The sequence below is a fragment of the Nannospalax galili genome, unplaced genomic scaffold (assembly GCF_000622305.1).
Source record: "Nannospalax galili isolate Female #2095 unplaced genomic scaffold, S.galili_v1.0 scaffold290, whole genome shotgun sequence".
NCBI classification, from domain to species: Eukaryota; Metazoa; Chordata; class Mammalia; order Rodentia; family Spalacidae; genus Nannospalax; species Nannospalax galili.
The window spans coordinates 2,157,764-2,184,568 of NW_008331486.1; the positions used below are offsets into that span (position 1 = coordinate 2,157,764).

The 26,805-nt window shown below is 49.9% G+C and overlaps 2 protein-coding genes across 2 annotated transcripts in view; one reads left to right on the top strand and one right to left on the bottom strand.

The window, feature by feature from the left end:
- Nucleotides 1-18,328, top strand: part of Nek6 (NIMA related kinase 6) — a 55,471-nt gene extending 37,143 nt beyond the window's left edge. Inside the window, exons 8-10 of the mRNA XM_008824563.3 lie at nt 7,093-7,187; nt 14,247-14,360; nt 17,021-18,328. Of these exons, the coding sequence (XP_008822785.2) occupies nt 7,093-7,187; nt 14,247-14,360; nt 17,021-17,131 (320 nt within the window). The 3' untranslated portion in view covers nt 17,132-18,328. The remainder of the gene's footprint in view (nt 1-7,092; nt 7,188-14,246; nt 14,361-17,020) is intronic.
- Nucleotides 18,329-19,401: 1,073 nt separating this feature from the next.
- Psmb7 (proteasome subunit beta 7) overlaps nt 19,402-26,805 on the bottom strand; it is a 60,111-nt gene continuing 52,707 nt past the window's right edge. Inside the window, exons 7-8 of the mRNA XM_008824575.3 lie at nt 22,480-22,631; nt 19,402-19,642 (exon numbers count right to left, since the gene is read on the bottom strand). Coding sequence (XP_008822797.1) covers nt 19,531-19,642; nt 22,480-22,631 — 264 coding nt within the window. The 3' untranslated portion in view covers nt 19,402-19,530. The remainder of the gene's footprint in view (nt 19,643-22,479; nt 22,632-26,805) is intronic.

A 26,805-nucleotide genomic window follows, 5' to 3' on the forward strand; every position in this document is an offset into this window, starting at 1 on the left:
CCTGGAGTCCAGAAGGCACCATGGAACTGAGGTGGGGCTCCACAAGGCACTGCTTGCTGGACCAGCTCCTGGAGCCAAGGCCTCTCCTCTGTACCCACCACAGCTCTAGAAGGTGACAGCCCAGAGCCATAGCCCAGGATCAGGAGTCTCCAAGACCCAGGGGGAAGCATTCTTCCACCACCAGGTTCTGCACACAAGTCTGGTGGGCAAGGGATGGAACTAATTGCCATCACACCATGACACAGAAAGGATGCAGGGGCCCTTCACACACTGTGTGTGGCTATGAATTATGCATCTTCTGCATCTAATGCATACCTACTATGTGGAGATGCTGTGGCATCAGCCACGATGCCCCAGAAACCACCTCATCTCCTAAGGCTGTTGACCTGGGAGCCAGGCTTATGCAAATCCAGTCTCCTCCCCGCCCCCTTCAGCCCCTCCCCGAGCCTGTATTTGCTAACACAAGACTGGCATGAAAGGGCATTAGTCAGTGCCATGGTTGGGCTGACAGGTGCAGTACCCAGCGGTGGCAGAGTGGCTGCCTCGGTGTCAGGAATAGGAGCCGTAATTAGAGCTCGGAACAGAATGAGCGTCAGACGAATTACCAGGCAGCAGATCATATTTGTCAGGAAGGATTGCATACATAAAAATTAAGTGACAGTACACGCCGGCATGATGAAAGAAAAATGAAAGATTTGCCTATACACAGCTCACAAGCTACAAGCAAGTGTCTCGCTTGGAGCAACGGCAGCAGCTGCAAGACAAATGGTGGGGCTAGAAAGCAGGAACACAGGCCCTTCCCTTGGCAGTGGTGACAGGGCGCCTCAGGCTGAGACTGGACAGGGCAAGAAGGGAGGCCACTCATGTCCGGGGCCCTTGTAGGGCTGTAGTCTCTCTGGGACTGGGTTCTCTTGAGGAGCAAGGCCAGTTAGGTACAACCCCATTAGTGACAAGCAGTCAGGGCATACTGCTCCTCCCCAGGACATGGGCTTCCAGACTTATTCTCCATCTCTGAGCCATGCTGGAATGTGATTTGGCAGGATTCTCTGCCTTCAAGGGATCCCAGGGAGTTGGCAGAGAGACAGTCAGCCAGCCCTGGGTAGCCTGGTGATGGGACAGTTGAAACCCTTTCCCAGATGTATACAGGTAGGTGCTGACTGCAAGAATCTAAACTGCAGCTGGAGGAATCCAGGATCCCCTAAGATCATGCAGGGTCACCCAGGGTCTACAGCTGCCTCAGCCCCTCCAGAGCCTGTACTTCTGTGTTCAGTCAACTTACCATGTACTTACCGTGTTCAGTCAACAAAGAGAGCAGGGCTTAAAATGCTTGATTTAAATTTAAATTTAAGAATACTTAAACCCTTTTAGTTTTCTGGAAAGCATCACATTCATGCCTTTTGTTCCCACTAAGGAGAAAACAGGCTGAAAGAGGTGAGGCTACACCCCAGTGTCACCCAGCAGCTGGGCCAGGAGCCACTCTATGTCCAAGTGATCTTCAGAGAAGTGCCAGCCAGCCCACAGTGTGGTGGGAGGTGGGCTTGGATCCTGGATGCCCAGAAAAGGAGTGGAGAGGCAGGGGGAGGGGTGGAGCTCATCTCCTTTCTTGGTGCCAGTGCTGCCATGCATGTGACCATGTGTGTGACTACACTGTGCTGTGACGATGTGTGGTCCACCACACAGCCAGACACCCCCAGGATACTTGTTTGGGGGTGGGGTTGTTACTGATGGGGAAATCAGAGTAGAGACAGAGTTGTTGGCTAGAGTGACCTGAGCAGGTCATCCCAGTGGGTCCAGCTCTAGTTCAGGCAGTTTTCACAACCCTGCCTGTTGTGCTGTCCACCCTGGAATCTAGACTTTCAGCCCGCACCCAAAGAATGATGCTCCAACCGACTCCTCCAGGTGTATACAGAAGTGCCATGTGGGAAAGGGGCAGCTCGCAGGCACCTAGCTCTCCCTCATGTGAAATCTGCCTTTTTCATATCTTAGGAACATGTTTCAAACACAGTGAACATTTCAAAACATGGCCAAGTGTATTTTGACAGTAGTGGTACATCCTGGGGAAGGACTCTTTAATCAACCTCCCTCTTTGAGGTCCATGTTCTCCTCTGATTTCTGCCAGGTTTGAAATCCCTATCTAGGTAAAGCTTCAGTGAAGGTCAGGGTTGGGTAGCCTCCTCTTTCATACATGTAGCTCCATCCCCCCACTGGAGGAAGGGTCCAGGGATGCTGTAGGAGGGACTGAGACCAGGCAGGGCCAGCTGTGCCGCTGTACCTGGCAATGCTGTAAGACAGGTTGGCACAAGGTGGGCTGTGTCCCTGGGGTAGGACCACTGTTCATGGAGACAACCCCTCCTGCCTGTTGCTCCCAGTGTCCCCCAGAATCACCATTTCCTGGCATCTGGAGACACATCCTCCAGTAGCCTACTGCAAGCCTAGGGTTTTTTGAAGTCTCTTATTTCATCTTTACATGCAAGTAAGGCATGATTCATTCCGTCTCTGTGTGTGTTGTTGGCAGAAAATTCAAATTTTACATGACTTATTCCCAGATAAAACTGGTATGTGAAGAAGAGGTGCTGTGTTCACTTCTGTGGCTTCACAGTCCCCTGGCAAAAGTTGTGCAGTCTCCACCTCAGGGAGCATATTACCCCACCTTTAAGGGACACAGACCATGAGGAAGCAGCCCCTCCCCTGGGTCAGGGATCTAGAGGGCCCAGAGCTCTGCAGGATAGGCCAAACTGCCCTCAGCTAACAGTCATGATTCATTTGGTTTCACTCACTGAGCATCTGAAAAACAGAACAGGTGGATTAACAAGGCTTATCAGCTACTCTCAGACAGTAACATTCATACCATGTGCCCAGGAGCTTGAGAGAGGGGGCAAGTGGCCAAGTTCCAGCCCCAGAGATTCTTATCTCCAGGTCTGGATAGGGTTGGGTAGCCAGACCTTTACTAAAGTCCTTCCTGGTGGCGATGGCCAGGGCCTCTGCTCAGTGCAGGCACATCCTTATCTCCAATGGTTAGCTGTCCCCTGCTGGCCTCCTCCTGGGAAAGGCAACTCTGACCTCCATCCAGCACAGGGCCAGCACAGCACCAGGGCTCCACCAATACTGAGTGGATTTCACAGGTGGGCAGGTGGATGGTCAGAAAAATGTGTGAATGGGTTCCCATGGGCAGACAATGTGAGGGTGGATAGACAGAGGGATGGATCATGGATGGGAGGCCTCTCACAATACTGGCATCTTGAAAGAAAGTCCCTTCCTGGGTATAGCAGTTGACACCTATAATTCTAGTGGAGGCAGAAGGATCACAAGTTCAGGTTGCCTAGTGAGATGTTGAGTCACAAAATCAAGGACTGGAAGTATAATTCAGCCATGAAGCACCAGCATGGTACTAGTACTGGGTTAAAAAAAAAAAAAGAGGACGAGGAAGAAGAAGGAAGTTCAGAGGCAGGCAGAGCTCTGTGAGTTCCAGGCCAGCCTGGTTTACTTAGTGAGTCCTAGATCAGACTTTGTCCCAAAAAAACAAAACAAAACAAAACACCAGAGGCAGAATGAGGCTCCACATTTACACAGCGAAGCAGAAGAGCAGCAGGGAGGCGGCTGGCGGCACTTCCCCTTCCTCTCCTGGAGTGCCCCTGCTGTCACCATAGGTGGTGGCAGGTCCCCAACAGGGTAAAGGTGGCGACAGGTCCCCAGGGCAGAGACAGAGGAGCAGGGGCAGAGCTCAGAGGAGAATAGACAATCAGCTGGAGGTGGTTTGGGGTGAAGGACTCAGGCTGGGACCAGACAGGTTTTGTTATTTTTCTAACAAGTTACCCAGCCTGTTTGCCTGGGCCTGTCACCTCCCTGTCACCTGAGCAGCCTGTTCTTCCCCCAGGGTCCCTTGGCACTGGGGCCCCTTTTCCAGGGTCATAGGAACATTTGACACGCAGCTTCTCTACAACTCTAGACTCTAGTACCTCCACAGATCTGGTTACAACAGCAGCCAGCATCTTGTGGCATGGTGTCTCCAGGCTAGTGAAACCCCTGCCCCCAGCAGTGTTTAAAAAATCTCATCCTCTGGGGTGCTGAGGTGGCTCAGTGGGTAAAGGTGCTTGCTGTCACACCTAATGACCTGAGTTCAACCTCCAGGACCCATATAGTGGACAGAGAATTGAATCCCACACAAGTTGTCCTCTGACATCCACAGATGTGCCTTGACTCAAACGCCCCTCCCCTCAATGAATAAATGTAAAAAAGTAAATATAAATAAATAATCTCATCCTCAAGCCTGCAGACAGTCCTCCTTCTCCTCCTGTGTCCAACAGCATAATGTCAGATTACAGATGCAGATTCCTGGCCCACCCCATACCTGCCTAGTTAGTGCCAGTTAGGGCAGGTAGATGGTCAGAGAAATGTGTGAATGGGCTCCCATGGGTAGACAATGTGAGAGTTAATCTCAGGAACTCTCTCTTCACGCATTCACTTCAGAAGTGTTCAGAGACAGCTGTGCAAGGACTGCAAGGCCAGAGCATGCTTTTCTCAGGTGTGCTGGGTGTTGGCCTTTTCTGGGGAGGAGGGGAGGACAGGCCATGAGAGTCCCCACAGGTATTTGACTTTCCTCTTGACAGCTGAGCCCCACCCTCACCATTGGAAACCTTTTTCTCTTTATAACTGAGTTGAGCTACACACACACACACACACACACACACACACACACACACACACACACACAGAGATGAGGAGAGAGAAGGAGAGAGGGAGAGCAAGAGTAAGCGAGCAAGAGAGAGAGAGAGAGAGAGAGAGAGAGAGAGAGACTGTCCCCACAGGTAGTATAGTATTTCCTGTCTTTAAATAGTGCATGCTCTTCCCTACCTGGCTTCTGTCACTCAATGTTATATCTGTGAAATAGATCTGTTTGGCTACATGCACCTGGGGTTTGACCTTTTGTTGCTGTATAGTATTCTGTTTTGTAAACAGATCACCACTCACCACTTAAAATTTACCCACTATGGGGCTGGAGAGATGGCTCAGCAGTTAAGAGCACTGACTGTTCTTGCAGAGGACCTGGGTTCGATTCCCAGCACCCATATGGTGGCTACGAACCATCCTTAACTCCAGTTCCAGGGGAATCCAAAGCCCTCTTCTGACCTCTACAGCATAGCATGACACGGGTGCACTCACATATATGCAGGCAATACACTCATACACATAAAATAAAAAATAAAATATTTTTTAAAAATTTACCCACTACAATTGACATTTGTTTCCAATTTGGGGCAGTTACAGATAGAGCCCCTCCACATGTTCTTGATCAGGTCTTTTGAGAGAATTCCTGTTCATTTGGGAATCCATCTTGGAGTGGGCTGCCTGGGTCACTGCAGTGGACATGCCCACTTTTGTAGACGTTTCAGGGTGGTTTTCAAGGTGCTCAGCCGTGATACACCCCCAGCAGCGCTGGGTGCCACTGCTCCACATGACCACCTGCTCTGCTATGGTTTATCATTAACCCTTAAGGTAGCGAGTATCGGACCTTGCATTTTGTGCTTCCCTACCAAGTACTGAGAAAGACAGTTTTGTTCCTTCTGCTTCTTGGCCATGCAGCTCTGCTCTCTGTTCACTGAGGGAGTCATTGTTGTCTTTATTGATTTATAGAAATCTTAAAATAAGATTCTGAGGAGCTGGCCATAGTGGCACATGCCTGTAATCCCAGCATGCAGGAAGCTGAGGCAGGAGGATTTCAAGCTCAAGCCTTGTTCGAGACTGCATAGTGAGATCCTATCTGAAAAATTAAATATATAAAAAAGTATAAAAAATATAAACTATATGCATGCATGCATGTGCATATATGTTCTTGGAACTAAGCATGGAGCTTGGTGGTAGGACTCTATTAGTATGTTTGATGCCCTAGTTTCCATCCTAAATTGCACAAAATAGAAATAAATATGTTCTGTGTGCTAGCTTTCTACCACTGTGCTGAATACACTCCCCCCTCCAAGCTGGGTACGGTGGTGGCTCACGTGTTTAATCTCAGCACTCAAGAGGCAGACACAGGTAGATCTCTGCCTCAAAAAGCGGAGGCTGGAAAGTGAGACTCTGCCTCAAAAAAGCAAAAACAAAGCCAGGTGTGGTAGTCAGCACTCGCGAGGCAGAAGCAGGCAGATCTCTGTGAGATCAAGGCCAACCTGGTCTACACAGTGAGTTCCAGGCTACCTGTGAGCTGGGGCTATAGGGAGACCTTGCCTCAAAAAGACAAGACACCCCCCCCCAAAAAAAAGAGAGAGAGAGAGAGAAAGAAAAAAGAAAAATCTGCTTAAAGGAGGGAAGCTGTATTTAGGTTCATGGTTTCAGAGATCTTGGTCCATGGCTATGTGGCCACGTTGCTGTAGGCTTGAAGTGAGGCAGAGCCAAGCTGTTCCCTTCATGGTGGCCAGGAAATGGACAGAGATAACAGCCTACTTCCTCCAACCAGGCCCCGACTCCAGCTGGGGACCATTAGCATGTGACCTCAGATCCACTCAGATCCTTAGGCTTCAGTCCACCTCAGGTCTGCACTGAGACGATTTTCTCCCAATCCCTGGCTTACAGGTTAGCTTTGAATGGTGTCTTTGAACTCAAGGTCCTCATCATCATGAAGTTGTTTGTTTTAATGAATCTTCCCTTTTCTGTGAGCCCCTTGACCTATCTGAGCCTCATTTTCCTGTCCTGGGACTCTGGGAACATGAGGAAGAGCATGTGAATGGCTTGGTTCATCTAGACAGTGACTGTTCCCACTCGTTTCCTTGTTGAAAGCCTGTTCTGGACTCTTCAGATGCATACTGTCATCTAAAGAACATTGATCACTTGCTTCCCATTCCCTGCAATGGGCATTCACACCAAATCCTGGCTGTCCAGCCCTAGACCAATCCTCAGATCAGGGGGAGGGGGGATGTCCTGGGAATTCACTTTAAGGTTCTTGGAACTCATGTATATTTCAAGTCCTAGTAACATAGTCACCCTTCAGTCTGGTCAGTCCTGTCGGCTGATGGAGAACAGGACAGCCCTGCCCCTCCCTGAGCCCCTGTGCCTGCCCCACCTAGGCCTGGACCCTAAGCCCAAACCCTTGCTGTGTTGCAGTGGGAACACCGTACTATATGTCACCCGAGAGGATCCATGAGAACGGCTACAATTTCAAGTCTGACATCTGGTCCCTAGGCTGTCTGCTATATGAGGTGAGCTTCTGACCTGTAGCCGGGTGGTGTCTGTGGACCTCCATTGGGGGCACAGGTGGGATGGGCTCACCCTACCAACGTGGAGAGGGGATGGTTACACCAGGGCCACATGTGTCCACCTGGAACATCAGGACCCTTGGGGACCTATCCCTGTCTCCCCCCCACCCCTAGCTGATGTGGCCTGGGTAGCATGGTACGTGGCCTGGGTAACATAATCCAGCCAGTGATTGCTGGAGGGGTGGGCTACTGGGCTCTGGGAAGGTGATAGACTGAGAGCAGAGGGAGTACCAGCAGGGCAGCTAGCTACCCAGACCACAGTATCCAGATTCCCATGGCCCCTTCCCACTTTCCTCAGTAATCACATTTGCACATTATTCATGGGTAGATGAGGCCCCACACAGGCACTGGGGACAGGTGAGGAGTCAGGTCTGACCATGCCTGTGTTACCCAAAGTGGATGTCTTGTTCTTCTAAGCAGCAGCATGGGTCTCCCTGAAGACCTCTGCCCATCCCAACTGAAACAGAGCCATTGATGGCAATTTACAGATCTGGCAGCCAGCTGGGAGCCAGGGACAGGACTGATGAGTCTTGGTGGGCTCAGATGTGAGGCAAGGTAAATAAATGGAGCTCTGTCCATCTTGACCAGCCATGATGGATGGGTCCTGAAAATGGGGCTGTGGGGAGCATGGGCCATCTTGGCCAGAAATCTGCCACAACCACCAACAGTCCTGAGCCATCTGGTGTCTCCATATTGGTCACCAAGCCTTTCTACTGGCCTGCTGGGACCCACTGCTGGAGTCCCTCCACTGAGCCTTGGTCTCCCCATCTGTGAAATGGGAATAATAGTCATCTATCAATATCATGGGACCCCTGATATTATAGGTAACAGATAGGCAAGGACTTTGGGGTTCGGACAGGAACCCTGCCTTCTGTTCCTCTGGATCTGATGTGGGGTCTGGCTGGGCACTGACTGGCAAGCCCAAAGAACCTCATTATTAATTAAGCTGACATGTCTGGGGAAGTGCCACAGCAGTGTCACTCAGTAAAGTGTCCTGGGACTTTATCTGAAGAAACAAGTTCCCTGGCCTTGTGGGGGCAGCCCCCATGGCTCTCCTGTGTAAGCTGCAGGAACACGCTGTCCACTACTGCTCTACATGGGGCCTATGGCAACTCTCATGGTTGGGGTCCTTTGGCAGTGAAACCCCAGCCTCCTGGATGAACTGTGTGAGGTCAACGCTCCATTCTCTTTATGAAGTGTAAGAGTGTATACTGTCTTTCTTTTTGAGCCAGGAGCTTGCCATTCATTAGAGTTTTTCTTTCTTGTGGTGCAGTGGATGGAAGCAGAGCCTCACATGTGCTAGGAAAACGCTGCCAGTGCCGCACCCCAGCCCAAGATGCATTCTAAAAGCTTGGCTGGAAAGGATACCTTTGTGGCAGGGTTGCAAAAGTCTGTGGGCAGTTCAGGTCAGCAGCAGTCAGGCAAGCTGTCCCTTCAGGATACTCGGGCATCACTTGTGAAACCTTTAATAAGCCCCTGATGGAGGCCTGAGGTCAAAGGAGAGGATCCAGGGCCTCCTAAGAGGGCCTCACACATGGTGTGAGGTCCTGAGGGGGGACTCCCAAAGCCCAAGCAAACACTTATAGTGTGAGATCAGTAAGTGTGCAATTTTGACTTCATGTTTATAAGTAGGTAACAAAATTCTCACCACTAGACCTCCTGGGGGAGAGATGTGGTGTCTGGCAGGAGCCCCAACTAGGTAGAAGGACCCAAGCCCTAAGTCCCAGCACCAGCATTACCCCAAGGTTGGGATGAGTAAACCACTGCCCCATTGGTTCTAGTTGCCCAGCATGTGGTATGGGAGTCAGCCTGCCTGCCTTGTAGGGCAACAAAAAGCAAATTTTGGAAGAAAAGTGTGTTTTGGCTTACAGTTCCTGAGGGCTAGGAGTCCATCATGGTGGAGGTGGGGGCATGACATTAAGTGGGGGGCATGGCCACAGAACAGGAAGCTTGAAGTGGGGCACAGCTATAAACTCTCAAAGCCGGCCCCAGGGATGTACTTCCTCCAGCAAGGCCACACCTCCTACAAGCTCCCTAAACCTCCCCAAACAGCAGCACTAACCAGGGACCAAGTATTCAAATACATGAGGCTGTGGGGGACATTTCTCATTCAGACCACATAAGTAAATAAGGCCCTGTGTTGAGGTACCCAGCTCAGAGCAGGCACTCAGGCCTATCCATGAACCCACTGACCCCGTACAAGCTGAGCAGCTGGCATTTGCTGCCAGCCTTTGGAGGTGAGAGCCCAGCAGCTTGCCACATTTCCTTTTGCTTTGGCCAACAGGAGGCCTGGGCACAGCCCAGTGTGAGTCCTCACAGAGGGACTCCCCTTTGTCCTCTTCTCACATATACTGCCCGCAGACCAGATGGTTTTTCCTTTTTTTTTTTTTTTCCATTCTGTGTTGTGTGTTTTCGGAAGCTGCTTCCTGCCCCCTAAGAGCCTCGAGGGTCTCTAAACACAGACTAGCCAGACTGGAGGAGAGCTGTGTGCATCTCCCCAGGGCCGGCAGAGGGGCGGGGGATGACAGCTGGCTCCGTCTGCTCCTGCCAGGGCTTTGCTCAAGAACCAGTCCTGTTCCCTGCCCAAGCCTTTGTTACAGTTCCTCAGAGACGGATGCAGCCTAGGCCTGATCCACACTAGCCCCATGACCATGGTCCTGAATTTCCAGCCAGGTAGGCCTGTCCTAAGGCCTGACTTGGGCATCTACACACATCTGAGGAGGTGGTATTCTGCCTTAGTGGCTTGCTGTGTGGTGGTGGGGCTCAGCTCATCCAGTTGATTTAGTCACGGGCAGTGTGCTTTGCAGCCAGGCAGACGTAAATGGCAATGGGAAGCCAATGAAATCCATCAGGTCCTTGAGAGACTTTTGTCCACAGGGACAGGACTGAGTAATGCTACAAATGCCCCCCCCCCCAGAGGGTGCGTGTGGTGACCATGGCCCTTCAAGGATGACAGAGCGGGTTCTGCCTAGGCTGGTACCCCTCTGCACCCCTGCAGCGCAGCGGGGGAGGAGTGGATGTTTTCCCAGCAGACAGGGAGGGGCCTCATCTGGACCCAGTGCTGGGTAATTGGCAAGAGCTGTCCCACAGTCACGGCTGCCGCCTCCCTTAGGCTTCCTGTGGTGTCTTCCCATGGTGGCAGCCTTAAGAACTGAGACAAAGCCCATCCCCTACCCCCACCCCTGACCATTACGAAGGATTCAAGTAACCCCAGAGGAACCCATGCCAGATCACCCTGACCTGGGGCCCCAAGTGCTTCAGCCACGTGGTTTTGTTCTGCGGTTCTGGAGGCAAAGCCTACATTGGCTTCACTAATTAGGTTCTAGAGGTGAATGTCTTTTCCGTGGAAAATAGAAAGGCCACCTAAACACCTTGACCCATCACTCCAGCCTTGCACTTCCACAAGTGCAGCACATCTCCACTTCCCCTGTGTCCTTTTGGGGATGCTTGTGATCACATGATCCAGAATAATGGCCCACTTCAGAATCCTGAGTCTAATCCTGTCTGTGGAATCCCATTTCATGTGAGGTGGCATTTGCTGGTCTCAAGAGTTGATTGTGGGTATCTTTGGAGGCCACCGCTGAGCCTACTCTAACCTTGCAAACCTGGGGATCCAGATATCGTCCAGCCTCTCCTGAGGTTATTACATGCTGATGCTGCTCCAGGGCTAGTGAGATGCTACCATGTCACATACAGCCTCTGGGGTGGGTGCTGTGGAATGCTGAAAAGGGCAGTGTCAGGATAAAAGTGCCCAACAGCCCAGCGACACTGTGCTGGACACCAGGGTGAGCCAAGGGAATTGGAGCAGGCTGCAGAGGGCCTTCTGTAGGTCTGGTGGCCTTGGGGAACCCTGGAATTTGCCTGGACACAGTCATCTTGGAAAGCCTGGTGCTTTGTTTTCATCACCTACCATGCCCCGGGGGAGGCACCAAGCAAGCTCCCTGGACTTTCAGAATTTATTCGTATGAGTTCTGCTTCCAAGGACAGAACTGAAGGCATTGGCTCACTTGGTGCCAGCCCCTTTCGGGGGTCTCCTCACAGCTTCAAGGCCCCACCTAGAATGGAGACCCAGCAAGAGTGGGTCAAAGGAGGCCCAGTGCTGCTTGGTATGCATGCTACTCTGGAATTCTGGCTTGAATAATAGAATGCCTGGGAACAGGGCTTCCGACTGCATGGCAGGTCGCCTCTGGTCACCCTGCATTCCAGGCTGTGCTTGGGGCATGCTGGGTGACAAGATGGATGCCTGGGGTCCTTTCCTTGCTGGTCAGGACCCCTTCTCCCTCTTAGATCTTCAATCACATCCTAGGTCCTCTGAGCCCACGACTCTCAATTCCTGGGCTGTGAGTCATACCCAAAGTCCCAGGGAGGCTGTTTGGCATGTGAAGCTCAGCGCCCCAAAAGCCATGGCTCTGGTGGTCTTGAGGCAGACATCTGCCCCAACAGCAAGTCCTCTGCTTTGAACTGCCAGAGGCTAGTGGGCCACCCATCTGAGATCTTGCTATCTATCCTCCACATCGCTGGCAGCCCCACAGGTTCCTTCACAGCAGGCTGTCCTTATCTGGGTAGTAGGCCCATGGCTGGCAGCTGGAAGACAGTGAAATGCAGCTTTTGCTAGAACGTTCTTGGGATGGCAAAGCTCTGGTAGCAGGGTTCACTGCTGACCCTGTGCAGAGAGGCTATCAGGCATAAGGAGGGAAAGGTGCTAGAGAGAACAGATCTGAAAGAGAAAGCAGAAACGGGCTCCCCCACCTACCACCCCAATTTTCTGGGCCACCTGGAGTCCCACCAAGGGCCAGGTTTGTGAAAATCTGATCAGGTTGGCCTATTGAAGGGCATCCAGTCCCTCTCCCAGGTCACACACAAGAAACACTAGGACCAGCAATAGCAGGGATGACACTCAATACCCTGTCTACCCAGAGCAAAGCCACCTGCAGAACGCGCCTCTAGACTGCCAGCCATGACTCAGAGGGCACCAGGTCACCGAGCGGCCACCCTGGAGCCTCAGCTGTACTGTGGCAGATGCCCTTTTGAAGATGCCTGTGAACCCTTGGCACCAAGGCTCTTGTTTTCCTTGTGAACCGTGCCGTTTTAGGCTTGATAGCAAAGCCTGGAGTGGGTGGGGAGTCTGCATATTCCCCACCCTGCCAAGTGCGGGCGGTCACTGCAGTCTGTTCATGGGCCAGGCCAGTTGTGTCCCTACCTCTACCAGGGGTCCCAAGCCCCAGTCAACAGGAAGAGAGTTAGCCACTGCCCTGCACACCTCCCTGAAGATGTTTGGCACAGCTCAGAGATTCCTGCATCTAGTCCGAGGAAACCCTAAAACAATGCTCCCTGCCCCCGAGGTCATCTACGGGATCTGTAGGCACTCCCTGCCTCCAGGCCTTTCTGAAAGTGCCAAGCTCTGTTCTTATAACCAGATAGCTTACCCAGGGGAGAAGGGATGGGCAAGAAAACTGAAGCTGACAGTTACCGGCACATAGCCTCTCTTCTCAGGTTACCCGGCTGGGTTCTAGATTGGGACTCTCTGGCCCATCCTCCAGACATGAGGTCCAGAGGACTCCTCAGGCATGCCAAGACACTGGGGCCAAGGGTCCTCAGCCAGTGAGCCAGAGCAAAGGCCTCAGCAGCCTGGCTCCTTTGAAGGGCCAACTGGATTAGACCTAAATGGAGGTGAATGATTGTCCAGCAGCACTTACCTTGCAGGAGGCACTGGGCTGTCTGAATCCCATTATAGATTAATCAGCAGATGGGGCCCTCGGGTGCTGTGCTGGGCCATCTCCATCTACACTCCTGCACATCCCCTCTGAAGCCTCTCATCCCCCATGAGTGCCCTGAACACGGGTGGGGAATCTGGATACTTCACCTGGAAGTACCCTCACTGGGTGAGAACACGCATCACCCAGTCACTCCCATTGCCCAACAGCCTGCTTCTCTTCAAGGTGGAACCCATGCCCAGGGCCTCGGCTAGTGACGTCTGAGTCCCACTACACCCTGTAGGTTGGGACCTCTGAACAGGGCTAGACAGCCAAGGCAAGCACAGAACAGGGCCAGAGAGCTGCAGCTGGCTGCAGAGTGGCTCCTCTCCACCCTGGAGTTTCCCTGAGGCAGAGGGCGCCAGCCTACAAACAGCAGGAAAGGAAGTATCTCCTCTCCACCTCCCCTACCACTCCCAAAGCCAGTCCTAGAGCTCAGATGTTCCCTGAAGGTATCATTCTGGCCACACTTGTTCCAGCAACAGATTAAGCCAAAGCCAGATCCAACAGCACTCACCTGTAATCACAGCACTGAGTCTGAGGCAGGAGGATTACCACAAGTTTGAGCCAGCCTGAGCTATACAGAGGTATTCAAAGTGAGACTCTTGTCTCAACAAACAAAAATGTGCTGGGGAGGTAGCTGTCAGTAAAGTGCTTACCTTGAAAGCAGGAAGACCTGAATTAGATTCCTTGGATTCCATGTAAAAAAGCTGGGTATGTTGGCATGCATTTGTAATGCCAGCACTGGGGACGTAGACACAAGCTGATCTCCGAGGTTCCCTGGTCAGCCAGCCTGGCCTATGTGGTAAGTTTCAGGCCAGTGAGAGACCCTGCTTCTAAGGAAAGGTAGACAGTGTCCCTGAGGAATGACACCTGAGGCTGTCCTCTGACCTCCACACACAAAAAGGGGAAAAAAATAAATTGGCACTTAGGGAAGCTGCCCAGCCCAGGCAGAGCCTGGTGAGTGGGACATCCTTCCAATCATCCCTGTGCCCCGACCAGCCAGTCCTTGGGAGAAGGGGGTCTAAGTGAGCTGGGGAATGTGCCCTCATGATTCAGCAGCCCCTTCTTTGCTGCCTTTAGAGTGCTGCCATGGACACCGTAGTCCCCACTTTGCATACAAAATCCCAGCTTCCAGAAGTCCACAGGATACTCACATGCTGCAGGGAAGAACAACCTAGAATGGCCTTTCTGGAGTCCATCTGGATCTTGAGGCTGGTGCTGACCCCACTATCCCTTCCCCTTGCAGATGGCAGCTCTCCAGAGCCCCTTCTATGGAGATAAAATGAACCTCTTCTCCCTCTGCCAAAAGATTGAGCAGTGTGACTACCCGCCTCTCCCAGGGGAGCACTACTCTGAGAAGGTGAGTGGGGAAGCTGGGGGCCAGGCCTGGTGAGGCCCAGGTCCCAGCACAGCTCCTGGTAGGAGCGGTTCTGAAGTACTTGATGGGGGTTGGACAGAGGATGCAGCTGCTGGCACTGCTGCCTGCTGGGCTCCTGTCTCAAGTGAGTGTGAACGTTAGATCTGCTGCTCTGGGGCCTAAGGCCAGGCTAGCGGTCTCACCTACCAGGAACCAGATATGGAGGCAAAAGGTGGCCAGCACTGCTGCTGTTCTGCTCTCAAGGCAGGAAACCACAATGGGCTGACTGGTTGGTCTGCTTATTATAACAGACCTGTCACCCCTTGGGTTTTTATTTTCACATTTTATAATGGGTGCAGAGGCTCTGGACATACTGACAGGCCTGGCATAAGGCCAGGCCAGTTACTAGCTGTGTGAATGTCATCCTCCTTAGATCCATTATTTTTACAGACAAGGCTTAACTATATCTCCCTCACAAGTAAACTGTGAAAGATACCTGACAGGTTTCCCAGTCAGCAGTGGCTCAGCATACAGGCACTCCCTTCACTGCCCTTAAGTGAGCCACTTAACCTTGAGTCTGTTTCTGTCTATAAAATGGGAGCAAAACTAGAATCTCCTGTCCAGGTTCATCGTAAGGATTAAGGTAATGCATGTGACCAGTAGAAGTGGACCCAGGCTAGCATCTATCTACCTTCAAAAGCAGCCATGACAAGTAACACAGGTCCTGTCTAGCTGAAAATGCTAAGTATCATCAGCTGTTGTCAGAGGAAGGTCTTCCCAGGCCTGCCCTGCAGGGCCCCAGGCCATTGCCTCATGATACATTCACATTCACGCTTGCGTTGTGGAAACTTCCCTCATCTTTCCATTAAGGAAAGCCCATCATCCAGCTAAGCTGAGGCCTTAGGAGGAAGAGCACTTTGCAAGGGAAAAGCCTAGGCAGAACACGTGGGCTCCAGCCAGCCCACTGAGGGCCCATAGGCCCTCCTGTGGCTGTGTGGAGAGCCACCCCCAGGATGGGGAAGGCAGGAATCTGGGGAGTTCAAGAGTGTCCTCCTTTCCCAACATCTGCTTCAGCGGCTTACAGAGTTCTCGCCAGCACTGCCAGGGCAAGTATTTATGTTCTCAGGGGAAGTGTTTGCATTCTGCCTTGTTTAAATGTGAACTCTGTACTATTTAGAAGGCATGCAACTCCACGTAGATCAGTTCTGTGCCCCCCGTCAGCTCTACTTCAGTTACAAGGCAGAAAAGAATGCCCCACAGCTCTTAGCCTTTGTCTGTTAGGGCAGCTGCTCTGTCTTTACAGGCACATACCCCTGGCAGGCAGCAGCTCCAGGATCCTGCTAGCACAGGGGTCCCTCAATATGCTACACTTTTTAAGTTATACCATGTCTTAAGACATTTTACTTATTGTTTCTCTTGACTTATGAAGTTTCAAATATGCAGACTAGTAATTGTATGGTCTGCTCCCAAGTGATTTCAGGTCACAGATTTCACCTTGACCTGGTTTTCTTATTTTCACCTATCAGGGGTCAGCCACAGTTCCTTTCTAGAGTAGTGTACGCTTCAAAAAAAAAAAAAAAAAAAATAATAGTGCATGAGAGCTGGGCATGGTGGCACACGCCTTTAATCCCAGCACTAGGGAGGCAGAGGCAGGTGGATTTCTTTGAGTTCGAGGCCAGCCTGGTTTACATAGTGAGTTCGGGTCAGCTGGGACTACAGGCAGACCCTGTTTCAAAAGGACAAAAAAAGGAGATTGTGTGGGATTCCAGGGGCGCCAAGCACACTGCGGGTACAACTCCCTCTGCTCTCAGCTTCCCAGTGTTTATAGAGCAGTGATCACAAGATGGCCAACTCAGTGTGCAGGGAGGGACTCTTCATCTGCAGAAGTCCAGGACTGGCCCCCAAAGCCTGAGGTATGTATAGCAGCCCCAGGGCCTCTGGAACATCCCTGCCCCCCTTCCCGACTCTGGTTACTGAGTCCAACACCGCCCCTTTTTCTGCTGGTGACCACCAGCACCCCCAGCAGCAGGTACTTAAAGAGAAAATATCACAGCCAGACCAGCATTTTGAGTATAAGATACGGGCTTTTTAAGGTCATTATTTTAATTACCATTAAAATAATTGGCGCTCAGGAGCTCAGGACATGAGGCTATCAGAGGCTCAAGGTGCCCCTCCCCCACCTCAGGCAGGCAAAGCCTTCAGTGTCTGTATAATTAAAAGCTCCATCTTTCATGAGCACAATGAAGAGGCCAGGGGGTGTGCAGACTGTAGCCCTGCTGCATGTTAATGCGTTTATTATGATCAATAAGCCCTTTCCTTGAGTATTGTCCTCTGGTTTGGGCTTCTGTGTGACTGGCAGCACACACACATACACACAGGGTACCCATACTCAGACAGATTTGCACAAGGGTGTGCATAGTTGAAAGTTCAGGGTCATTTGGAAGTAACTACTCTCAGGGTCTCAAAGCACAGCCTTTGAACGAGACAGTCATGGCTATCCTTTATGAGCTGTGTGACCATATACCTTATGTCTGCAAAGCACTCTTCACCTCCAGTGGGGAAAACAGACCCTTCTTTGAGGTGCCATGTGGAGGAAACATGTGGGTGCAGATGAACATGCTCAGGAGCTTGTTAAGACTAACAGAACCCATTCTTCATTGCAGCTTCGGGAGCTGGTCAGTATGTGTATCTACCCTGACCCTGACCAGAGACCGGACATCGGATACGTACACCAGGTGGCTAGACAGATGCATGTCTGGACATCCAGCACCTGAATTCAGTGTGCCTCTTCAAGCCAACACCACTTTGTCTTACTTGAGTCCTCTCCCCAAGTGGCACCTGGAAAAGCCCCCATAGTCAAGACCAGAGGGCTCAGCGGTCTCCTGAGGGCTGCCTCTGCTGCTGAGCTGAATGAGAGTGGCTATACTATGGTCAAACTCCAAAGTCCTTTCCTTGAACTGTTGCAGACAACCTGAGCTGAGTTGTTAGCAAGGGCAGGGGGCTCAAAAGCTACCAAAGCTCCTTGTACCGACTGTAATGTGAACCTTTGGCTAGTTCCTCAGAGACCTGTCAGGCCTACACTGACAGGAGACTTGCAGGAGCAGGGTGACTAGTGTGGGTGAGCCTCTGAAAATGGTTAGCACCCCGTTCAGTTTAGCTCGTAGTATCTTTCCATAGAATCAGGCTGTGTGCTTCATTTACTCTGTTTTAAAGGGATAAAGTGGAAATACGGTTTAGAGTAGAGGTTTTGCTATTTTCTCTGCGTTTTTAACTTGATAAGTGACACTGCGGAGAACCCAGCACTGGGCACTGCAAGACAAGTGCATCTGGCATCCCAGAGACAGGAGGGTTCTGCTTGCAGCTGGCTCACTGTCCTTCTGAATCCCTGCCACCTACCATCATCTGCTGCAATGCTGCGGCCCATTTTATCATCGGTGCCAAGGAAAACCCAAGAGCTTTGCCCTCGGGCTTTTTTTTACAGATTCTGGTTCCACATCCTCCTAGTGTGATGTTGGGCAGGTTTTTTAGTCTGTCTGAGCCTTCCTCATCTGTAAAATGGGACTAATATAGTACCTACCTTCCAGGATGCTGACAGAATTTAAAACAGAAGATGTAAGTCAGTCAGGCATAGGGGCCTATGCTTATAATTTCGGTACCTTGGAAGTGACAGGAGGATCAAGAATTCAGGGTGACCCTCAGCTACATAATGAGTTTGAGACTAGCCTGGGCTACAGAAGACCCTATCTTAAAAGGACAAAACAACAAAGATGTAAGAACCAGCTACCACATAGCAGGGGATCCAAAAATATAGCCAGTCATCCCTTTAGAAACTCAAATCCATGGACAGTCAAGAATTAAAACATTATATGTATTATATGTAGGAAAAGCAGAAATATGTTCATTTATTTCTTGTTCCCAAATAGGATTAACTGTGAAGACTAATTTATAAATGTGAATTCAAGGAAACTCAAGCTCTGGAGGAAATAGTTTCAATTTTGTTCTTATACTCAATTCCCAAGTGGTACCCACTTGGTGACAGGTCAGTGCCCATGGTGTCTTGTCAGGTAATGTGTACCTGGTTGCTGGGCGAACTCAATGCCCAAAGCTTCACCAGGATAAGGCCCCTGGCTGGCCTCTACCCTCCGTGAGCTGAGCCTGCACTCCAGGCACAGCCTCTGCTCACATCAAATTCTCCAGGTCTGAGACAAAATGGGTAGATGCAACTGCCGAGCAACTCAAGGATAGTTTTAATGGCGTCAGTGTTTCCTCTTGAACTGCAGATCCAAACCTAACACACGACAATTTGAGATGCCTTTAGAAACACTTGTCAGGCCCCAGACATTCCAAGTAATCCCAGAATATTTTTAAGCTCCTCATGTAATTCTGACAGTCATCAGCCAAGCTGCTGCCCTCAATAGTTCCACTATGCACTCCTGAGCTAGAGCAGTTTTCACAAGAGAAGCTGGTCTCCAGTGGCTCACCCCAGAATGTTAGCTCTGGGGAAGGATCAAAGTCCTTCTCTTGTCCAGCACTAACACCTGAAACTTTTCCTGATTCTTTGCAAGTTCTGCCTTGGCTCTCAGAGGCTCCACTGTGTGTCCCTGTCACAGCCTCTGCAAACCAAAGAGGTGGATCTCTGCACTCCACTTTCCATACCAGGAGAATGATCTGCCAAAATAAAACAGGGCCCCCAGGAAGCACACGGTCTCTACCATGCACTAGCTACAGGAGCCAATCACTACAAAACAGCACACCCAAAACGTTCCTTTGATTGCCACGAAAATAGTCAAAGTATGGTTCACCAGTTTCACACAGCCATGGGAAAACCAAGTTTCCACCTGCCAATCTTTTCTAGAACTGACCATATGCAAGCTGAGAATTCAAACTGGGGTTGGAACTCAGGGCTTTATGCATGTAGGGCAAGCCCCTCTGCTAAGCCATATCCACTTACAGGCTGCCCTGTACTCATCACCTTGGTAGGGGCTCCCCAAGACAATAGGAAGCAAGCACAGGGTACGATCATACACCCACAGTCCCCACACTACAGCCACTCACTGTGGTTTTCTATTTTTTAATTGAGCATCACTTGGCAAAGAGTAGCCAAATGCATGTTTTATGGGAAGCCCCAATGCCCCCAGTTTCCCAGAGAGAAAACCAACCACCCCAGCACCATTTATGAAGTGTCCATTGTTTGGACAGTCTCTTCTAGCACCTCAATCTCCAGAGTGGTGACTTTCTCGGTGAGGACTGCTGTAGTCCCTTTCTCACACCTGTACCGGCCAAACCTAATGAGAGAAAACAAAAGCAGTTAGTTAGGCCTGTGCTCCAAGTGCCTGACTAAGGCCAGGACAGGTATTCAGGTGAGCAGCAGATAGGCTGGACTAGAATCCTGGATCTAAGGACTCCACCTCTGTGGCTTCTGAGAGTCAGCTTCCCTTGTTCCACTTCCAGGTGCTATAAAATGGGGGCACCTGCGTCGGGAGGAGAAGGGGGATATAGCACTTAAGAGAGAACACAAAAGCACTGGCTTTCAATTTTCTTTCCTTGCCCCATTATCCTCAGTACATGCTGGAAGCCACTTGGTCATATGACTTCAGGCTGATACCTCATGTTAAAATTGTACAGCAACATGGGTAACATAGCTATAGCCTTCTATTCTAAAACTCTCCAGAGGCACTGGCAACACAATCCACAGCCAAACTCCAGGCTCATCACTTCAGACCACACTCAAGACTCAAGAAAGGCCAACTGTCCCCTGCACGGACACACCAGGACACACCCAACATCTGCCTCACTAGGTGCCTGGGGCAGGTCTCTCTGAGCAGAAGACCTCCATCTGACCCAAGCAATCTCCTAACTCCAGAATGCTGACGACACTGTCAAACAGCAGCATCAGACCAACTGTTCCTGTGGTGTATCTCTAGCTGGGGCAATAGTTTTGTCAACAGACCAACAGAAGGCTGCTGGCTGTGCCATGATCACATACTCCTAGAAAATATGTTCTTTTTTAACATTATATTTATTATTTTTATGTGTATGAGTGTATTGCCTGCATGTAGGTAGGTGCACTTGTGTCATGCAATACCCACAGAGGCCAAAAGAGGGCATCAGATTCCCTGGAACTGGGAGTTAGGATGGTTGTTAGCCACCATGTGAGTGCTAGGAACTGAACCCAGGTCCTCTGCAAGAGCAGCCAGTGCTCTTAACCTGTGAGCCATCTCTCCAGTGCCAAAAATGTGTCCTTTTCAAATAGGCACTTTTAAAAGTCTTAATAGGCTCCAGCAGGGAGCAGGAAGAGGGTACCTGACAGTGCCAGATCAACTTCAGGAGACATGGAAGAAACAAGTGCCTGCTCTTGCTCTCTAAAGAGACCCAAGGAGGTACACTTTTTCCAAAGTGCATTTGTCACCATTCCATGAAGGTCTAAAGATATCTCTTGATCCCTAGCAAGCTGGGCCACTGGCCGTAAGTGCTACCTTAGAACGTAAGTCCCAGTAGCCCAAGGGGCTGACTCATCTGAACCATACCCCAATGTCTTTAGGGAACATGGACACAAGAGCCTCCATAGCTTTTGGGTGAGGGTGTCAGCTTCAGCAGTATGCAGGGCAGCAGAGAGCAGAGGCAAGATCCACAGTGGGACTGGGCATGGGGCAACTGCTCAGCTTAGCCTCATACCACTGGATCAGGTAACAGTGGGAACCCAGAGTATGTGGATACTGGTGTTACCCCCCTGAGGAAGCAGGTTATTGCATACCTACCTGTGCTCAGCCTCCTCATCACTTTACCAACTAGCCTCCAGGTCACCCTGAAGATTCATCCCTACCCGAAATGCTAGGGTGAAACCCAGAGCCTTACACATGCTAGGCAAATGTTTCACACAACCATACCACTGGCCCTACTGGCCTCTACTGTGCTACATTTTGCACAAAGGTTACTTTTGCAACCACATCTACTTTTCAGTGGTTCAAAGGTGATTTTCAGAAGTCTCAGCCTATGGAATTCAGTTCACATGGAGCAGAACCACTCCCTAGCCCTCTTCCCTAGGGATCACCATCCTGCAGTGGAAGCTGCTCCCAGCACAGCCCCGAATCTCAAATGTTGCTTCCCTTATCATGCAAGGTCTGAGGAATTAAGAGGATTAGCCTAGCTCTGTCATTTCAAATGCAGGGGGACTGATACCCATAGCCATCAAACTAGCCAGTAGCCTTCCCTGCCACCCACCCCAGAACTCTCTGACACTAAGTTCCACAATGCCAAGTGTAGCCTTGCAGCAAAGCCCTGCTGGTACTGAAGGCCTGTCCTTTTCTCAAGAATCCCAAGCTAGGGTTCCACAGCAGAGGTGGAATGAAGCCTTCAGATGTCCTGTGCTGCTTACCAGAGCCCTGGGCCTTATTGCCAGACTGGGCAGAGGAGCCCAACCACAGGTATTGCTGACTCACCAAGTGGAGCTTAGGAGCTAAGGGTGCTCAAGCAGCTGGACACCCATGAGAGCTGCTAATCAATGAACCACACGTATATGCATGTACCAGTTACCAGAATAAATGAACTAAACTTTATCCCAGCACCTGGCCCGCACCACGGAGGTGAAGCACCCATAGTGTACAGACCACGGAGGTGAGGCACCCAGTGTACAGACCACGGCCTCAGTGGCACAGCTCTCTCTAGCATGAAAAACATCAGGAGCTACCACGGCCAACAAACAGAGGCTCCTAACCACTGGTTCAGAACCTTTAGGATGTCTTGGATCATCCTGAAGAAAAGCTGTGGGCTGGCTACCTTAAATCCTACATACTTCATAAGATTCCATCCAGGATTCAGGGGCTAAGATGCTGAAGAAGACAGAGATGAGACACTCTTATCCCAACTCTCAGCCTAGTGCTTTCTCTTGGACCCACTCCACCTCTCTTGCCAATGTTTGATGGATTAAGTCATTTCATGCCCGACCACAGCCCGTGACCATAAAGCAGCCCTGACTTGAAGGCCTGTTGTGGAAGCTGCTTTGGAACAGTGGGTTTCCTCAGTGTGGGAAAGAATCCGGAAAACCCAATTCAGGTGCCACAGAGATACCAACTGTGGTCACGAGGCCATGAGACAGGGGAAAAATGTTGTTCCCATTACTCACCTGGTCCCTTTCTTGTTGGGCACTGAGTATGGACGAAGAAAGTCCAGCTTGCTCTTGCTGATGACACAGAGATCAATGTTACTTCCAGACCCCAAGTCATTAAAGATGCCAGCTGCAATAGCCTCGCTTACCAGCTTCTTGGCCTCCTCCTCCTGATAAAGCAAAAGGCAGCCATGATGAGTTATGTCCACAGAGGATGACAGCCGCTCCGAAGCACACAGAATACTTTCAAGGGTTGTGTGCAAGATCTCCCCAAAGCTGCAGTGTTTTCAATGGAAGGGGAAGAAAAGATCTCAAAGAACTTCAGCTTGCCTAAAGCTCTTCAGGTGGTTGGGGGACAGGGTTTCAAACCCTTCAGGCATGTGCCCTTCTTCACCACACTGTCTCCCATCACAAGGGAAGTGTCAACACGTGTCATTTAAAGCTGTGGGTTAAGGTGCTGGAGAGATGGCTCAGCAGTTAAGAACACTGGTTGTTCTTGCAGTAGACCTGGGTTCGAATCTCAGCACCCACATGGCAGCTAACAACTGTAACTCCAGTCCCAAGGGATCAGACAGCCTCTTCTGACCTCTGAGGGCACTGCATGACAAGGGTGCACTTAACCTACATGCAGACAATACACGCATACACATAAAATAAAAACAAATTCTAAAAAAATTTAAAAAAAAATTTTTTTTTAAGTTTTAATTAAAAAAAAAAATGCCAGGGTCAAAAACTTCTCATAAGGGGGCTGGGTAGTAAGTATTCTAAATTTTGTGGGCACACGCTCATTGTCTGTTACTCAACTCCACCACCTAGCACAAAACATGGCATACACATGGTAATTATGTGTTCCAGTAAAACTTTATTAAAACAAATAGATGTTAGGTTGGATTTGGCTCATGGGTTTAAGATTGCTAAATGATCAAAAACATTCAGCAGTGACTCCAGGGCATTATCCTCCCATCCAAGGACTAGGGGAGAGAAAGCTCCAGTTTACAAAATAAAGGAAAAAGGTGAGCAGTGCTTAAAAACAAGTCTAACACTGGCTGAAACCACTCCCTGGAAACATGATGGAGAAAGCAGCATTGTGGGCTGGGGGTGGACTGACACCAAAACACAACAGGAGTTCTGGGGAAGTGGTGGCAGAGCCGGGTGGGGGTCCTGCCCCACAGAAGTTCTCTTCCTACCAGCAAGCTCCCGAGTTTATAGTGACTCACTGCTGCTTGGAAGCAGCAAGTCTGAGTCCCCAAAAGTTACTCGTAATAAGGTGGGTTCATTTCTTTCTTGTTTAAGAATGGCACCACTATGTGTCAAATTCTATGCTAGGAGCTAGGGCTGCAAAGATAGAGGTCCCCAAGTTCCCACTCTCTAGGGATTTAAGTGTACAGTGAGGGCATCAGACTCATTAACTACAGCAGGGCATGACAAGGGAGGGTTAAAAGACAACTGAGTAGAAGTGGCAACACTGGCTGCCTCAGCAAAGCTTCAAGGAGGGCAGGCTGTGCACAAAGGCACTTGGGAAACCAGTGCAATGCAGGCAGCATGGCAGAACCTGGGTCCCCACCAAGTCAAAACTCTATGCAACAAAGACAGACATGAGCCAACTTTATGTACTGCAGCCGCTTCCCACTGCACAAGGTACAGTCGTGCGCCAGCTGAAAGAAGGCCCTCATAGCACCATTCCAAACTCCCTGCCTCAAATCTGGCACAAGGGCCTCAAGTTGTGAGGGAAAACTGAGCCCACTCAGGGCTCACGCACCTTTGCCTGCCCCAAGTCGGCCTGGTATACCAGTGACAGGGGTGCCCTCTACAGACCCACAGAAGGATAGAGACGGCGCTGCCAAGAGCAAGATCTTTACCAAGCCACCAGCTGCACGGGGGACTATTTTGAGCTTTATCTTTCTCAATAGCACCTTTGTGAGGACAATGATCCCACTTATTCCTATGTACACACACAGTTCTGTAAGAATTCACCACACAGGATTCAACAATCCTGCAAAACCCTCACCAGAAATATGGGAAGGTGGTAGAGGAGGTGTCAGGAGATGGTGGTGGCAGCTACTCCCGCACAGCAAAATCCAACCACCCGCTTAACAAATGCAACCTCATTCCAACTTGCTTTGCTTATTAACCAACCTTAGATGTGCATGTACATGCACACATGCTGGGAGCGTCCTGCTTGCTCCAGGCTCCCAATCCCCTCTGCCCCTTCCCTTCTCTACCATCTAACCATTTCCTTTCTTTGTCTTTTCTCATCTCTGATGCTAGTACTGAGAAAGCACAATGAATAAACAAATCCTTCAGGCAGCACTCGGAGCTGCAGACCTTAAGTTTCCAAATGGTTTAATTTGGGAGGAGGGGTAGTGGCAGATTTATAGGACACTGAAATATATACACATGTATGTCTGATATTAATTAATCTGACTAGGCACACAGGATAGGCTGCCAACAGTGCTACAGAGTGTGGGTGATTTTCTCCCTCTGTTTTGCAAATATCTGGTAATGGGAGTAGATCACAGGTAAAACTTCAAAGAGTGTAAAATTTAAAACGTATTATGTATAATTTGATTTACTCATGCTGTTAAGTATAAAGTTTTTTTTTTCTTTTAAATTGGAAAACCATTTAAAGTTTCTTCTCCACCAAGTCTAGGGAAGATGATTCTTTAAGGAAGAAATCTCACACAGGGCCCTACCTCCCGCCTCAGGACTGAAGATTTATAAAGGAGAACAAACTCTCCATTTACTGAGCACCTATCATATGTGTTAAACACTGAGTCAGGCACTTGGATAACTATTATCCTGTTTACTCCTGTCTATAATCATCTTCTGAGGTTGATATTAATCAGAAACTATGGCTGAGAGGGAGCCCAAGGCCACACAGCTAGCAAACAGTAAACAGTAAAACAGGTCCATGGGAGCCACAAGCCATGCCAGATAACAAGTAACCTTCCTTAGGACCTGTGCTCTTCACTTATTGGGGACACTAAGGCTATGTCACTCTATCATCATGAGCCTCAGTACCTCGGTTAAGTTTAAGAATGGCAGCTGCCAATTTCTCTTTGGACCAACTAGCTGCCCGTCTGTCATCATGGAAGGAAGGAGCCTGTGCTTCTCAAAATACCCATGGACTACCCCAGCAGGGTCTTTCTACTCTCCACAGGTCTGTAGTAATATTCCTACAAAGTCACGTCAGAGATCACTATTAAGACCGACAGTCTTATTTCATATTCCTCTTCACTGCCAACTCCTCCAAAACATAGATGTTGAAAATGACTACTGTTCACCCGTCTACCCATTACACAGCATTTTCAAGAAGTGTTTTCAGAGACCTATTACATTCTAGGAACTGCTTTATATGTTGAATACCATCTTGGAATACAGTACTTCATACACAGACTTCTGGGCACAGATGCAAATATACCACTGGGCATATTCATGCTGTGTTTTCTTTACAGCAAAAACTAAACTACTTTTGTCTTTAACACGTTACCAAATATTTAAGAAAACAATCAAGAAAAACCACAAGAGGTGGGGAAACCACACATTTTTAATCATCTTTGGCCCACAAAACATTCAGGAAACATCATTTCTTCCTCTAGGATTCATTCTTCTGAGGCCTCTATACCTCCCTCTTTTGGAAGATACGGAGTGACCTGGGTCCTAAGCAGCATCTGCCTGGGGACAGATGCTGCAGAGGGGCTCTGACCAGGCCTTACAGACCCTGTGCCCCAGCTGGCCAGGCCCAGGTGCTATGCTCTCCCCCTGCTGGGCCAGCATCTTCCTCCAACCAACCAGCTGCTAGGGGATTTATGTTGCTTGTCTCAAGGGAACTTGGAGATTGAGTGTTGGACCAGCAAGACACATTCCAGCTACTAGATAAACAAGAACAGCTTCCTTTCACTTTGAGACACCATGACCCTAGTGACTGAAAGCCACTGGAAGGACTCAGGTTCAAAGTCATCTGACAGATAGGCTTTGATCTTTGGTCTCCTTATTGCTATGTAGCCTTGAGCAAATAACTTCACCTCTCTGAGCTCATGTCCCTTTGTGGTAAAACAATAAATCCTACCTCAGGTCTGCTGCAAAATTTAGAAATCAAGTACAGAAAGAGCCTACATGGCAGGTGCTTAATGGCTGGTAACTTATTTCATAAAGCAAGCCAGAGGGCTCCTCAAGATACAGCTCACCTCTAAGCAGGAACTTGCCTGTACCAAAACTCAAACCAAGAGAAGTAGGTCCAAGCAAACCTGCTGACAAACCTTCACCCAGTGCCGTGGAGAAATTCCTGTAATAATTAATCCAAGCAAAGCATACTCCCTAAAAGTTCAGAGAATATAAAAGGAA